Source organism: Pan paniscus, chromosome 6, assembly GCF_029289425.2.
Source record: "Pan paniscus chromosome 6, NHGRI_mPanPan1-v2.0_pri, whole genome shotgun sequence".
Taxonomy (NCBI): Eukaryota; Metazoa; Chordata; class Mammalia; order Primates; family Hominidae; genus Pan; species Pan paniscus.
Window position 1 is genome coordinate 93454488 of NC_073255.2, and position 16738 is coordinate 93471225.

Below are 16738 nucleotides of genomic sequence, written 5' to 3' on the forward strand. Positions count from 1 at the left end.
CAGGGACAGGTGCAGTTTTCCTCAAGAGAACCTGGTGCCTCTGCGCTGCCCACGTCGTCTGGGAGGACCAAAGGCCAGGACACGTCTCCCTACCCAGGGTTCTCCGGCAACACTGCCTCGGTGGGCAGGCCTTCCCTGAACACTGCCTGACGGGGCCTGTCCCTCCAAGCCTCCCGCCCCGCCCTGCTGGACTCCTGCTTTGCACTCCCCTCTGTTTCTATGGACTGTCTTCCCTCAGCACGAGTTCCACGAGGTCCCACCCGTAGCTGCATCTCCAGCACCCCGCTGGGGCAGTGCCTGATCCCTGGGAAGCCTGCAGCCCTCTGTATTTGCTGAGGAATGAAGACATCCTTGGGCCACCACCAGCCCCCAGGAGGCCGCATGAGTGACACACGTGTCCTTTTCAATGCAGGACCCACTCCCCTGAATTCAAGTCACAAACACACAAGTTTCAACCCAGAAGCCTGGAGAGGAGGAGGGCTAGGCACAGCCCCCCAAACTCCTGACAGCCCTCAAATCACCTGAAGAACTCGGAAGGCCACAGCCTTTTTCTCCACCCATCTGGGAGGATTCCCGCTGTCAGAGCTCTGAAGAGTGAAGCCCCCACTCACTGATTCTCACTTCCAATTTGCAGACACCCCTCCTTCTGACACCCAGGGCCAGGGCTGAGATCCAAGCCTCTCCTCTGTGTGCTCTGACCTCCCCAGCCTGGGTTCGAGCCCAGTGCCAGCCCTCACCAGCTGAGCAGTCCTGGGCAGGCTGCTGACACCCATCCCTGCCCCAGGCAGCAGTGTGAGCTGTGGATGGACCGCTGCTGTGACCAGGTGAGGGGTGGAGACCCTGGCTCCAGCCTCACAGTCCCTGCCCCCACCCGATAGAGGAACTGGGCTATGCCACAGCCAGGGGAGCTGTCACCTGTAGGCACTGTCACCTGGAAGCAGTGCCTCCAGCACTCAGTCCTTCCAAAGCATGACCTCCTGGTTATAAACCTCCCTGCAAAAACCCTGTGCGCAAACGCTCGTCTCCGCAGCTGGGCATGGTATAATTCCTCAACCCACAAGCACACCAGGGTGACAGGACACTGCTCTCCAGCTCTGGCTCTGGGGTGCTGGCCAGGCTCCTCTCATTCCCTGCTCCCCTAGACAATGCTCCCCCAGTAGGTACCAACACTGGGCCTTGAATTGGGGGAGGCAGGAGTCTACACAGCCTCCAGGCTCTCCTATTTCCTTAGGCCTGAACCAGCTTCCCGAATCTATTTCCCCACAACTAAAATGGATGTTAAAATACCTGCTTTAGCTCCAGGATTGCTCTGAGAGCAACGAGGACAGACAACAGGATGGACAATTTGGGACACAGCCTGGACAGGACCTTCAGCCTCAAGAGCAGAGGAAGGGGGCAGGTGCTAACTCCACACCCAGGGCACTCAGATCTGTGTCATGGCCTCAGAGGTCGCTCACTGTCAGGCCTGCCCACGAAGGCTTGCGAGAGCCCCAGAGCTGGAAGGAGCTGGGCCATGAGGAACCGTGTGGGGGCCCCGTCTGTTTACCAACAACCTGTCTCCAATGCCACCACGGCCGCACATGCACACACGGTACACTGTGATTTCCCTAAGGCGCCGCACGGTGACTTCAGTGGGCAGGGACTTTCTGGCCAGTGTGTCTTGCTCATTCTGTCTCCCCTGCCCCACTCCAGCTCCTCTCCCTCCTGCCCCCACCTCTCTGGCTGCTCCTTCGTTTTCTCTTCAGTCCCGCCCACGGTCTCTGTGGCACACACGCTCCCATGAGGGGTCAGGGGCACCCCATTCCACCCAAGACTGCTCTTCTGAGGCCCACAGCCAAATCCCACTGCCCCGGAACAGCTCCAACGGCCACTTCACAGCCATCACCCCCTCCTAACCTCCCCCTAGACTCAGCAGCACTGAACCGTCATAGGCAAGAAGGCCCGGGGCTGCGTCTCAGCTCTGCCAAGGGCTGGCAGAGAATTTTTAAATTCTCCGAGCCTCAGTTTCCTCTAATGAAAATGGGAACAAAAGCCTCCACCTCAGTGATTTAAGGATGAAATGAATTCACACACACCAAGCCCCAGGCTGCTCCTCAGTTGTGACTGGCTGCACTCCAGCAGGCCTCAGTCTACCCCCAATCCCCCCTCACAACCCCCCACCTGACGGCTCATGCCTCTGAATGTTTCAAGCCAAACCTCCCCCTCCACTCCACTGCCTCGAAGCTGGTCAGGCCTTGGCTGGTGCCCCCCGGTCTGAGGTCAGGCTCTGCACCAGCCGCCCTGCCTCCAGGCCTGTCCCCTCTCAGCCACTACCACAGCGACTCCCCTAAAACACCAACTCATTATTGAATTCCGCCACATCACCCTGTGAACAACGATGGCGCCATCCACCTCCTTACATACCTCGCAATTTCCAGAAGTTAGAAAATAACCTCAGCTGGGCGTGGCAGCTCATGACTGGAATCCCAGCGCTTTGGGAGGCCAAGGCATGAAGACAGCTTGAGCCTGGGAGTTCAAGACCAGCCTGGGCAACATAGTGAGACCCTGTCTCTACAAAAAATAAAAAACTTCCCTGGCATGGTGGCATGTGTCTATAATCCCAGCTACTCAGGAGGCTGAGGCAGAAGGATCGCTTCAGCCCAGGGGTTGGAGGCTGCAGTGAGCTATGACTACACCACTGCACACCAGCCTGGGGAACAGAGCAAGATCCTGTCTCTTATAACAAGAAAAAAAAAATGGCCAGGCACGGTGGCTCATGCCTGTAATCCCAGCATTTTGGGAGGCCGAGGCGGATGGATCACTTGAGGTCAGGAGTTCAAGACCAGACTGGTCAACATGGTGAAACCCCATCTCTACTAAAAATACAAAAATTGCCCGGGCATGGTGGCATGCACCTGTAATCCCAGCTACTCGGGAGGCTGAGGCAGGAGAATTGCTTGAACCTGGGAGGCAGAGGTTGCAGTGAGCCGAGATCCCACCCCTGCACTCCAGCCTGGGCGAGAGAGACTCCATCTCAAAAAAAGAAAAAAGAAAAAAAATCCTGCCACCTGTGGAGCTTCTGAAAACCCTGCTAGCCAGGCTGCTAAAACAGAATGGGTGTTGGGGCCAGCAGTAGGTATTTTTAAGGATCCTTAAGGTGAAAGGATTGCTTGAGCCCAGGAGTTCAAGACTTCAGTGAGCTGGGTTAGCGCCACTGCACTCCAGCCTGGGTGACAGAGCGAGACTCTTGTCTCACAAAAAACCAAACCAAATCCAAAACAGTTCCAAGATGTAAGATGTATGGTTAGTACAGCAAAAGATCTGCCTGGACCCAAAAGGTGCCTCTTATTCAAGATGTAAGAGTAACTACAGCCGAAAGAGATCTATTAATTCCCCAGAGGGCCCCTTTAAGGAAATGTTTAAAGTATTTCACGACAGGAAAGTGACTATTTAAATATAATGCAATTCAATGCAAAAATGTTAAAGGATGTGAAAAGGTCTGCACCCCAGCGCCCACCGTCATCAGGCCCACGTCCCCAGAGAGCAAAAGGAGGGGCACCTGGGCTCACTCTGGGGTGACACCATCACCAGAAAGAGGCACTGCTCCCCCAGGGAGCCCCTTTGGCTCTCCCTGAGGATCCAGAGGGTGACAAGGCCCCACATCACAATTTCCTCCCCACCAAGTCCCGCAGGGCACAGACTGCTCTGCAGCCCGAGGGCAGGCACCTACCTGCGAGCGCCTGCTGGACTCTGCTGGGCTTTGGCATCTGCACGGGCACAGTGGCAGGGACGCTCCCCGGGCTGCTCAAGGGACCACTGGGGAGGGAGGCACTGGGGGAGAAAAGAGCAGAGCTTACTGCACACCGCTGACTTACTGGAAACGAGAGCTGGAGAAACACTGCGTCATGGCCAAGTGGGAGTCACTGAGGCGCCTTCGCGCTTTTACGCTCCTTGGGTGCCTGTGTGGAGGCCTTTGGTTTTGTTTTCCTGGGCAATTCAGAGAGACTCAGGAGGGGTGTGGTGGCTCACACCGGTAATCCCAGCACTTTGGGAGGATGAGGTGGGAGGATCACTTGAGGCCAGGAGTTTGAGACCAGCCTGGGCAACATAGTGAGACTCCATCTCCAAAAAAAATTTTAAAAGTCTGCCAAGTGTGGTGGTGCGCACCTGTACTTGGGAGGCTGAAGCAGGAGGATGGCTTGAACCCAGGAGGTTGAGGCTGCAGTGAGCCATGACCACATCACTGCAGTCCAGCCTGGGCGACAGAGTGAGACCCTGTCTCAAAAAAAAAAAAAAAAAAAAAAAGAGACTCTGAAAACAATCATTTCATACCTGTTGTGAATAAAGAAAATAAAAAGAAAAAAAAAGATATTTTACACTCACTAGTGTCATCAAAATGCAGGCTTTCAGGCCAGGCGTGGTGGCTCACGCCTGAAATCCCAGCACTTTGGGAGGCCGAGGCAGGTGGATCACAAGGTCAGGAGATTGATACCATCCTAACACGGTGAAACCCCATCTCTACTAAAAATACAAAAAATTAGCTGGGCATGCTGGCACACAGCTGTAGTCCCAGCTATTCAGTAGGCTGAGGCAGGAGAATCACTTGAACCCAGGAGGTGGAGGTTGCTGAGACCGTGCCACTGCACTCCAGCCTGGACAACAGAGCAAGACTCTGTCTCAAAAAAAAAAAAAAAAAAAAAAAAGGCTGGGTGCAGTGGCTCACGCCTATAATCTCAGCACTTTGGGAGGCCAAGGTGGGTGGATCGCGAGGTCAGGAGTTCAAGACTAGCCTGGCCAAGATGGCAAAATCCCGTCTCTACTAAAACTACAAAAATTAGCCAGGCGTGGTGGCAGGCGCCTGTAATCCCAGCTACTTGGGAGGCTGAGGCAGGAGAATCACTTGAACCTCGGGCAGCAGAGGTTGCAGTGAGCCGAGAACGCACCACTGCACTCCAGCCTGGGCAACAGAGAGAAACTCAGTCTCAAAAAAAAAAAAAAAAAAAAAAAAAGCAGGTTCTCATAGCACCTGTTTAGAGGAGAAAAAACCTGGCAGACACCACTTTAACAAATGATCATGACCGTCATCACCAGTAAAAGACAGGTCAGTATCATAAACCCCACGATAGGATGCTCTGGGAGGGATGCAACACCATTTTGGGGGGATTTAATGTCAAAAATGCATTATCTAGCCTGGGCAACAATCAAGACCCCATCTCTAAAAAATAAAAAACTAGCCAGGTGTGGTGGCATGCACCTGTGGTCCCAGCTACTTGAGAGGCTGAGGCAGGAGGATCACTTGAGCCTGGGAGTTCAAGGCTGCAGTGAGCTATGATCTCACCACTGTACTCCAGCCCAGGCTGGAGACTCTGTCAAAAAAGAAATAATAAAGGGCATTATCTTTGTCCAAACATGGGAAAACAAGACAAACTCAAATTAAGGGACATTCAACAAAGCACCTCTTTGAAAGTAACAAGGTTATGAAAGATAAAGACTGACAAACTGTTCCAGCCCAGAGGAGGACGGGGAGAATAAGAACTGGAAGCGAAGTGGGACCCTGGATTGGATCCTGGGACAGAAAGAGGACAGTAGTGGGAAACTGGTGAAAAATCAAGAAAGAAAAAAAAAAACCTTTAGTTAAGAGTATTATACCAGTGGTAATTTTCTTTTTTGGGGGGGTGAGGGGACGGAGTCTCGCTCTATTACCAGGCTGGAGTGCAGTGGTGTGATCTTGGCTCACTGCAACCTCTGCCTCCCAGGTTCAAGCGATTCTCCTGCCTCAGCCTCCTGAGTAGCTGGGACTACAGGTGCGTGCCACCACACCCGGCTAATTTATGTATTTTTAGTAGAGACGGGGTTTCGCCACGTTGCCCAGGATGGTCTTGATCTCTCGACTTCGTAATCCGCCTGCCTTGGCCTCCCAAAGTGCTGGGATTGCAGGAGTGAGCCACCGCGCCCAGCCAACCAGCGGTAATTTTCTGGGTCTGACAACTGAACCATGGTTATGAAAGCTGTTAATGTCAGAAGCCAGATGAGGGAGATATGGAAACCCAACTACTTTTGTTAACTTTTCCGGAAACTTAATTACCATAAAATAAAGGGTTTTTTTGTTTTTTTTTTAATATGAGGGTTTTGTTCCCTACAATGATTATGTTCAAGTCACTCATTTGGTCTTTGGATTTATTTTTTTTGAGACAGAGTCTCGTTCTGTGGCCCAGGCTGGAGTGCAGTGGCATGATCTTGGCTCGCTGCAACATCTGCCTCCTGGGTTCAAGCAATTCTCGTGCCTCAGCCTCCCAAGTAGCTGGGATTACAGGCATGAGCCACCACACCCTGCTAATTTTTGTATTTTTAGTAGAGACAGGGGTTTCACCGTGTTGGCCAGGCTGGTTTCAAACTCCTGACCTCAGGTGATCTGCCCACCTCAGCCTCCCAAAGTGCTGGGATTACAGGCATGAGACACCATACCTGGCCACTCATTTGGTCTTAAGTCATCATATTTCTTTTTTTTAAGAGGTAGGTTCATGCCGGTAGAGTGACACACTGGAAGCATGCTGGGCCCAGAGTTGGGGTCTTGCTCTGTTACCCAGACTGGAGGGCAATGGTGCGATCATAGCTCACTGCAGCCTCCACCTCCCAGGTTCAAGTGATCCTCCTGCCTCACCCTCCTGAGTAGCTGGGACTACAAGTGAGCACCACCACACCTGGCTAATTTTATATATAGAGAGAGAGAGAGACAGAATCTTGCTATGTTGTCCAGGCTGGTCTGAAACTCCTGGCCTCAAGAGATCCTCCCACCTTGGCCTCTGAAAGCACTGGGATTATGGGCATGAGCCACTGTGCATGGCCTGTTTGAGTTTGTTTGTTGACTGTTCTCAAACAGGATTGCCTCTGTGGCCGTGCTAAGCAAAGAGCAGCTTCTTGCTCTCCTTGCCTACTCCCGATCCAAAGGCAAGGCTGGTAGTGGATCTGGGGGCCCTGATAATGCTAAGAAGGGCAGGGAGTCTGGACACCTGGGTCAAGGTCCTGACTCTACTGAACACTCAGTTTCATTCATTTGGAGCAAGCTCCTCCCCTTCCTCAGCTGGTTTCAACTCTTCCCCCCACTTTTTTTTTTTTTCTCGGAGTCTCACTCTGTCATCCAGGCTGGAGCGCAGCGGCGTGATCTCGGCTCACTGCAACCTCTCTGCCTCCCAGGCTCAAGCAATTCTCCTGCCTCAGCCTCCCGAGTAGCTGGGATTACAGGTGCCCGCCACCACGCCTGGCTAATTTTTGTATTTTTAGTAGAGATGGGGTTTCACCATATTGGCCAGGCTGGTCTTGAACTCCTGAACTCAAGTGATCCACCCACCTCGGCCTCCCAAAGTGCTGGGATTACAGGTGTGAGCCACCCTACCCAGCCCTCTTTTCTTTTTTTTAAAGGAAAGTGGATCATCTCTGATGGTCTCTGCAACTCTAAGGTTCCGTAAGTGAAGGCATTCAGGACCCTCTAGGGCAGCACTGAGCTCAAGCCCGTAGTTGGAGCCCAGAAAGCTGAAATTTGGCACTGCAAGTCTACAAAACAAATGGGCTATGCAGCACTGGCCCAGAGGGGCTCTAAGCCCATGGTGCACCCCCCTCTGCCCCACCCCCACCAGAGATGGGGTCCCTGGCTGCTCCATCCCACAGAAAAATCCCAGGAAGTGAGGTCTTCCTTCACCAGGGAGAGGCACATATCTGAACGAGAACGTTTGCTTCCGTTCCTAAAGAACGAACAAGAAGTCCTTGCTTCCAAGGACTACAGGAGAAAGCAGAAGCACAGCGAGGCTTCCAGTGGGCGCTCACCCTGCGAATGGAGAGCAGGAACCAGGAGAATGTTCTGTAGAAAGTTCTAAAAATGTCACCACTTCCCCCATATAATCACAGTTCCTCCCCGGTGTGTGTCCCTGCTGTGACCTCTAGGAACTGAACCGTACAAGGATCCAGAGGTTCCCAAGATAGGGGCCCCTAGGGGTGGACGGAACCTCAGAGGTTATCAATTGCCCTCACCATCCTCAGAGGGCTCGGACCTGCAGAACGTTCCCAGATGGGGGCACCAACTGCCCCCTGAAGTGTCCTTCTCTGAGAAGTCCCTATAGTCATGGCCTCAGGCACCCTCCTCCTCTCCCCAACTCCTGGTCCACCTATTAGGCCCTCCCTGGCTTTCCTGTCTGTGACCATCTCCAGGAGATCCCAGACAGAGTGGGAAACTGAGACATGAGGACTCCGAGTTTTCTATGCAGGGCGAGGGGCAAAGCCAGGAGGCCGGAGAGGAAGGAGATCCAAAGCCCCTCTCCAAGTCCACACCCTCTGGGATTGGGGCTGGCAGCCAGTCCCATGAGCTGCAGAGGCTGGAGATGATGCTAGAGGCGTATGCTCCCGCTCAAAGCCATGTGTGCTGAGCATGGCAAGTCCCCTTCCCGAGCCTCAATTCCTCTACCTGTGAGGATGATTCCCAAAGGCCGCCAGGGCAGTGGTGAGACCCAGGACAAATATCCATGGGGCCAAGGTCTTGGAGGAGCAGAGGGAGGTGAAGCCAGGCCCTAAGGGCCACCAGGCACTTTCCTGTAGGGCCCTAACTACATCCTGAAAACCACAGCAACAATAGAGCAGAAGGCAACCTCAGAAACCGACTAGCTCAAAAGAAGAGGCAGGGCACGGTGGCTCACACTTGTAATCTCAGTGCTTTGGGAGGCCAAGAGTTTGGGACCAGCCTGGGCAATATACTGAGACCCGTCTCTACAAAAAATTTAAAAAATTAGCTGGGCACAATGGCACAAGCCTGTAGTCCTGGCCACTCAGGAGGCTGAGGCAGGAGGATCCCTTGAGCCCAGGAGTTTGAGGCTGCAGTGAGCCACGATCACACCACTTCACTCTAGCCTGGGTGAGAGAGTGAGACCCTGTCTCTTAAAACAAAACAAAACAAAAAACAAAGAAAAAGAAGAAAAAAATAGAGAAGAAAAGAGACCGAGGGCCTATCATAAGTCAGGAGCAAGGCTCCATCTGGGCCCCATGACTCCAATCCCACAAGCCAAGACAGGTGGCAGCAGGAGGAAGAGGAAGTGAGTTCTTTTAGAGGCAAGGGCAAAAGCAGCAGCAGCAGCAGCAGCCCACCACAACAGAAAGCCACCAAGAGCTGAGCACCGTTTTGTAGGGCCACTGAGCCATTCAGCACAGAGCAAAAACGCCCACAGGCTTCACCTCGCTGAGCTGTGACAGACTGCTGGTCATAACCACCACCCCAAGCCACCCAAGTGCTAAGCAGTGTCACACTCTCTCCATTAAGGGAGACAAGAGCATGCATGACACATTTAGGAAAGATTTCCATCCAACATCATTAAAACACAAGTTTTGGTGCTTAAAGGGATCAACTTCAGCTACCAGGAAATCTACTGCCACCCAGCAGCTCAGCCCCAGATGACACGCTTTCTTGTATCACGGCCTGTTCCCAGGGGGCACGTGGAAGCTGTGCACGTGAGTTCCAGGAAATTTTTCGATTTCACGCGCTCACATGGTATTTCCAGTGGCTGCCAGTAAAAAGTCGGTTCTCGGGCTTCCCCAGCCCATGGCGCTGGCTCTAGACGGGCCCTGCCTGCCCTGCCTGCCTCCTCACATCCAAGGTAACTTTCACCTGATGCTGTTGACATGCACTTGGCTGTGAGAACCTTGCCGCCTGCTAGGTTAAGAGGTCAGGTATTTACTAAGCCCCGTCTGGCTCTACATCCATCAGAGGAGGGTTAACTGCAGGGGGCCTCACTACAAATCAGGCAGGGGAAAAGCCTGTTTTTCAGCGCGTAGATAGGCTCGTGCAGGTGAATTACACCTCTCCCAGCTCCAAGAAAACCAAAGGAATCAGGATGCACCTACACCTACCCCAGGAGGCAGGCCCCTTTGAGGCTGTTTCCACTAACAGAGCCTGCTGGCCTGGTTCCCTCCTGACTTACAACGTGGGGCAAGCCACAGCATGCCCACCCCAGCACCAAGGGAAGACAGACTGGCCCATCCACCTTCTTTTCTGTAACTTGCCTGGCCCACACCGGTAGGACCCACATCAGCACTTCTGGGGGCCCTCAGGCCAGGGACGGGGACCCCAGAGAAATACTGGGAGAAACGGAAATGGTTTAGGAAAGACCAACGAGGCCTAATACCAGGAGAAAGGAACAAATCCACATTAAATGACTTAACTCCAGAATCCCAGCTCTAGCACTATCTAGAAATTTGCCTCAAAATAATTCCTAAGAACTTAAGAAGCTCCAGGAAGCTGGGTGGAACAGAGCTGACAGAAGTCCCAGCACCTCTAAGAACCCTCCTGGGCCAGAAGATAGAGCACACTGTTCTCTGAAACAGGCTGACCCAGATACTCAGGGAGGGAAGTTGGGGGAGCATCTCCCTGAGCCTGGCTTGCCTATGTCTATGTCCTCAGAGAGCCCCAATGACACCTTCCTATACTCCCAACTCCCAGAAAGATCTCAGATGCACGTGCCCCAACTCCTGGCAGAAGATGCCCAGGAAAACTCTGACTCACCCAAGGCCCATCACCCTCCTGTCTACTGGCCTCCTCCTAGCTCATCCCTCAAGAGGCCTTTTGGGCCAGGTGTGGTGGCTCATGCCTATAATCTCAGCACTTTGGAAGGCTGGGGCAAGAGGATTGCTTGAGGCCAAGAATTCAAGACCAGCCTGGACAACATGGCAAGACCTTGCCTCTACGTAAAACTGAAAAATTAGCCGGGTGTGGTGGTGTATACCTGTGGTCCCAGCTACTCAGGAGGCTGAGGCAGGAGGATCACTTGAGCACAGGAGTTCAAGCCTGCAGTGAACCATGATTGCACCACTGTACGCTAGCCTGGGTGACAGAGCAAAACCTTGTCTTTAAAAATAGTAATAAAATAAAATTAAAATGTATTAAAAGAGCCCCCTGCCTTCCCGGGAATGTCAATAACTCCCCATGTGCCCCAGATAGCCCACTCTTGGGGTCTGGGCTGAATCCCAGCTCCGCTACTTGCTGGCTGTGTCGCCAACCTCATGGGCCTGAATGTGCTCTCCTGTAAGCGAAGAACACTGCTCAGCCTGAGAGCATCGTGGGATGAGTGAAGTCACTCACAGAGCCTGCTCAGGAGGGCCTGGCACATGACACGAACCAATGAGCGGGAGGCGCTGTCACTGTGTCTTACACAAGCTGGCAGGGTCCTTGGAAACCCAGTCTGAACAAATACTAGAGGTCCAAGAAGCTGCCAAGGAGGTCTCAACCACCCTGTGAAGTTTCAGCCCTTGACGTGGCTGCAGTGGGCAGGGGTGGGCCGGTGAGCAGGGAGGCAGCAGGATGCCGACCAGGGCCAGTGCGGAGAAAGGAGATGATTTCCTCCCTGGGACCAGGGCGGCCCCAGGCCCACCCACTCCCTCACCACCCGCACCAGGGCACTCTCAGAAAGCCCTGTCCCAGCTACCACTCTGAATTCTCAAAATGTGCTCCAAGCCCAACATTCTCAATAATGAATGACGAAGCCCCAAGTCAGCCAGACAGTCAGAGGGCTACGGCCAGCCCAGAGCATTCACCTTGGCCAAATCCAGGGAAATCCTGGGGGGGGGTCCTCATTTTATCTTTTTTATTTTTTTCCCCCGAGATGGAGTTTCGCTCTTTGTTGCCCAGGCTGGAACGCAGTGGCACGATCTTGGCTCACTGCAACCTCCACCTCCTGGGTTCAAGGGATTCTTTTGCCTCAGCCTTCCAAGTAGCTGGGATTACAGGCGCTGGCCACCATGCCTGGCTAATTTTTGTATTTTTAGTAGAGATGGGGTTTCACCATGTTGGCCAGGCTGGTCTTGAACTCCTGACCTCAGGTGACCCGCCCACCTCGGCCTCCCAAAGTGCTGGAACTACAGGCGTGAGCCACTGGGCCCAGCTTTAAGACAGGGTCTCGCTCTGTCACCTAGTGGGCTGAAGTGCAGTGGCGCGATCACAGCTCACTGCTGCCTTGACCTCCTGGTCTCCAGCAATCCTCCTGCCTCAGTCTCCCAAGTAGCTGGGATTACAGGTGTGTACCACCATGCCTGGCTAATTAAAAATTTTTTTGTGTGTGTGGAGATGGGGTCTCGCTATGTTGCTCAGGTTGGTCTCTGACTGCTGGGTTCAAATGATCTTCCTGCCTTGGCCTCCCAAAGTGCTGGGATTAAAGGTGTCAGCCTCTGTGCCTGACCAATCTCATTTTAAATGCCACCCGCTCTGGTCTGCACTGGGCCCGTGGTATCATTCTCTCTCTCTCAAGGAGCTGAGCGCTCTACCAGGCACTCTGGGCTGGGCTGCATCATCACGGGGGCCAGGTCACCCGTGCCACCTGCAGCCACTGCCATGTGCTCCACATTCTGCCCTCCCTCACACCGCGCTGACAGCCCCTTGCACTAGACTAGGGCTCAGGGGTAAGGGCTGATACTCTGGTCTCTGGGTCCTTAGGGCCTGGCACAAGGCGGGAGTCAGTGTACAGGCAGTGACCCAGTGTTCTCGGGCACAATGCTCGCCATGCAGCCCGCAAGCAGAGGCCACAGGCCTTTAACTCTGCTCCATGTGGAGGCCCTTAATCATCGTGAGTGAAAGGACTGTAGATTCTAACCCGTGTGGTGACCGCCAGGACTCAGGTACAAGGGGTCAGGTAGGCTCTGGACGGCCACGGCACCTCGGCACCCACATGCCACATGCAAATGAGACGCCACGGCAGGACCACCTAGGGGGCAGGAGCCGCATCTGCAGGAATTGGGGTGAGTCTTCCCGGCTAAGAGCGGAAACACAGGGCAGACAAAACGAGCGGCCGTTGCCCACGATACCTGACTGCACCGGAGGTGGAGGATCCTGGGGGCAGGTGCTGCGGTCCCAGGTGGGAGAGGCTGGAGCGGTAGACGGGCTGGCTCCCCAGGGAAGGAGGAGCTGCGCCCCAGGGGTTGGTGGTGTTCAGCCTGGGCGCAGACCGGGCCCCAGAGAGTGAGGGTTTGTTGTACGGTGCAAAGGCCTGGTGGGTCCCGAACACAGAAGCGGTCCTGTGTGGGGGGTGCTGGGGGGCGGGGTATGCAGGGAGGTTGGTCATGGAGTGGCGGTAGCGGCCTGACACGGGGCCAGTTCTGCTGCCACTGAGGCACTGGTGGCAAGAGCAGGCGACGCCTGTGTGGCCCGGCGGAGCGATGATGGTGGTCACCGGGTAAGGCGGCCCTGCTTGGCGCCGCACGCTGCGGCAGAAGCTGGAAGTCTTGTTGGTCTGCGTGTGGGTGGTGTAGTTGACAGTGTAGTTGTACCCCAGGGGGGCCAAGTCCACAAGCTGGTTGCCCCTGGCCACCTGCTGCTCCAGATAGTCACAGACGCTGGCTTCATAGGCGGTCCAGGAGCCATCGTCGCTCAGCCACTCCCAGACGACACCTCGGCCAGGGGCTGAGTGCTGGGGGAACAGGTGTCTCCGCACAGCCCGCATGGTGCCTGTTTTCAAAGGAAAACAAAAGGTTAGTCTGCTAGCATCCCCGAGATACAGGGAACGTTCAAATTCTTTTTTCAACCGCCAAAATAAACAAATAGGAACACAGTAGGTACACAGTCATGCTGCTATTTATTTATTTATTTATTGTTAGAGGCAGGGTACCCCTTTGTCGCCCAGGCTGCAGTGCAGTGATGTGATCATAGTTCACTGCCACCCTGACCTCCTGGGCTCAAGCGATCCTCCTGCCTTAGCCTCCTAAATAACTGGGACTACAGGCACATGACACCACACCCAGCTAACTTCAAATTGACCTCTACAACACCTGCCACTTTCATTCCCCGATTAACACTTCCTGCTCTCTGCCACGATATGCAATTTCCATGTTATTATTTATCCTGTCTGCTATCTTTCTCAGTTGACTTCACACACTGTGAAGGCAACGACTTGGGAGCTGACTGACAGCCACATTTTCACAGACTCTACGACACTCCTGGAAACACATAGTTTCCAGGGCCGGGCATGACGGCTCAAGCCTGTAATCCCAACACTTTCGGAGGCCAAGGCAGGAGGATCACTTGAGCTCAGGAGTTGAAGACCAGCCTGGGCAACACAGGGCGATGGAGACCCAGTCTTTACAAAAAACAAACAAACAAACAAACACGAAAAAAAAAAACCCATACTTTTAAAAATAAAACTAAAATTAAAATTGAAAAAAAAAAAAAGGAAAAACCAGTTTCTCAAGTTTCCTCACTGGTGACACTGTGGGCCAATAATTCCTTATTGCAGGGCCAGCCCAGTGCACTGCCGGATGGCGAGCAGCATCCCTGGCCTCCACCCACCAGATGCCAGGAGCACCCCCACCTCCCACCCACTCAGCTGTAACAACCAACAATGTCTCCAAACATTGTCAGATGGCCCCGGGGACAAAATCACCCCCAGTGACAACCACCAGATAAGAGTAAGGGATGGCTCCGAGAGGAAACTGGTGCCTCATTCTCAATAATACTGATCAAAACACACTGCAGGTCCAGGCGCGGTGGCTCATGCTTGTAATCCCAGCACTTTGGGAGGCCGAGGCAGGCAGATCACCTGAGGTCAGGAGCTTGACACCAGCCTGGCCAACGTGGCAAAACCCCGTCTCTACTAAAAATACAAAAATTAGCCAGGTATGGTGGCGGATGCCTATAATCCCAGCTACTCGGGAGGCTGAGGCAGGAGAATCGCTTGAACCCAGGAGGCAGGTGTTGCAGTGAGCCGAGATTGCGCCACTGCACTCCAGCTTAGGCAACAGAGCCAGACTCCGTCTCAAAAAAAAAAAAAAAGATCAAAACACATCGCAGACCAAAAAGCAGAAACGCACACATGCAGAGGGGCGCAGTTGCCTGCCCAGGGCACACAGCCACTGAGTGGTGGGACAGGGCCCTCTGAACTCCTATGACGCACCACCTCCATGCCGGCCTGCCGGCCAAAGGAACCCTTCAACCTCTGTGGTCGGGACAGGCATTTCTGCTTTGCAAGACAAGGGGAAGGGCCTCCCACAGTGCCTCTCCCACTGTGAGCTGCACTCAACCTATGTGGATGTTCCCACTCACTGCACCCACCCACCACCACGTGTGCTGCAGGGAGAGAGCAGAAGCTCTGTAAGTCACGTCCATCACCCCAACACCTGGCGCAGAGCCTGTGGGAAAGCAGGTGCGGCGCCCAGATATGTGCGAGAGGCAGACAGCGTCTTACCGGTGTCCTGGCGGAACTGGGTCCAGCTGGGGAGGTCAATAATGTAAGGGGCCAGCGAGGGGTCTGCCTGGCCCAAGGGGATGCTGTGGGCCAGGCTCCCAAGCCCAAAACGTTGGCCCTTCTGCTGGACAAACTGCTGCTCGATGAAGCTGCAGACGGTGGCACTGTAGGGGTGCCAGGTGCCCAGCCCGTCCTGCCATTCCCACACGGCCACAGCCACGGGGCTGGTGTACACCTGCACCAGGGAAGGGCTTGGGGCCATGGCCATCTTCCCAAGGAGTCCCGCTGCTTTCCCAAACAGCTTCAGACCCCTCTGGCCTGGAGTCCCGGGGTCATTGCCCAGCGCCTCCGGCAGATCTGTGAACAGGACAGACATGAGCAGTTACCAATGCACATCAGTAGCCCTGCAGAATCAGCCTCAGCGCAGGGGAAACACGTGATGCTTTTCCACAGCTGATTTTTTTTTTTTTTTTTTTTTTTTGGTTACAAGGTCTCACTCTCTCACCCAGGCTAGAGTGCAGCAGTGTGATCTTGGCTCACAGCAGCCTCAAACTCCTGGTCTCAAGCAATCCTCACAACTCAGCCTCCAGAGCAGCTGGGACAATAGGCATTCACCACCACACCCAGCTGATTTTTTTACTTTTTGTAGAGATGATGTCTGTGTTGCCCAGGCTGGTCTCAAACTCCTAGCCTCAAGGGATAGACTCGCCTCAGCCTTCCCAAGTGCTGGGATCACAGGTGTGAGCCACCGCACCTGGTCTCACGCTTGCTTTTCTTCCCCTAACACCTTAAGGGCATCATGAATCAAGAACCTGATCCTGTCTCTTTGCTGTGGCAGCCAGGAAGAATTCAAAGTCAATCCCGCAGCCTACGTACCGCCGCACAGGCCCATGAAGAAAGAGAGCATAAATTCCGGGTGCTAGTCACCAGCCCAGCTTCTTTCTTGCTACTGATAATTCCCCTCTGACCCAACTGCTTAGTGTGTTTCATCATGCATGTATTTTTTTTTCTTTGAGATGGAGTTTCACTCTTGTCACCCAGGCGTGTGATCTCGGCTTACTGCAACCTCCACCTCCCGGGTAGGTTCAACTGATTCTCCTGCCTCAGCCTCCCGAGTAGCTAGGACTACAGGCATGCACCACTGCGCCCAGCTAATTTTTTGTATTTTTAGTAGAGACGGGGTTTCACCATGTTGGCCAGGCTGGTCTCAAACTCCTGACCTCAGGTGATCCACCCACCTCAGCCTCCCTATTAGCACCCACCATCCTGAAGATGAGAACCCAACATTTCTTGGAAAGGAGCAGGGTTTGGGACACCCAGGGAGCAGGGGCAGAGCTGGGAACTGCAGCACAGGTTCTAGCTCCTCATGTCTCCCAGGTGCCCTGAAGCATCGCTAACCAAAAAGGAAGCCCTAGATGGGTACCGAATCACCCCTCTCTGGCCTCTCCAAGGCTCTCTGCACCCACTCCCCCACCTGGCCCCTGCTGACCGGCCACCAGACCCAGGGAGCTCTTCCCCACATCCCGAGCTCCACCTCCCGAGACCTCCTTGCAGTC

The 16738-nt window shown here is 54.0% G+C and overlaps 1 protein-coding gene across 8 annotated transcripts in view; it reads right to left on the bottom strand.

Moving 5' to 3' along the window:
* Positions 1 to 16738, bottom strand: part of DTX2 (deltex E3 ubiquitin ligase 2) — a 48773-nt gene that overhangs the window by 12236 nt on the left and 19799 nt on the right. For all 8 annotated transcript variants that reach the window (XM_055114527.2, XM_055114529.2, XM_055114534.2 and 5 more), the window contains 3 exons: positions 15183 to 15539; positions 12811 to 13450; positions 3710 to 3810 (listed from right to left, as the gene is read on the bottom strand). In XM_055114527.2, coding sequence (XP_054970502.1) covers positions 3710 to 3810; positions 12811 to 13450; positions 15183 to 15450 — 1009 coding nt within the window. In that variant the 5' untranslated portion in view covers positions 15451 to 15539. The remainder of the gene's footprint in view (positions 1 to 3709; positions 3811 to 12810; positions 13451 to 15182; positions 15540 to 16738) is intronic.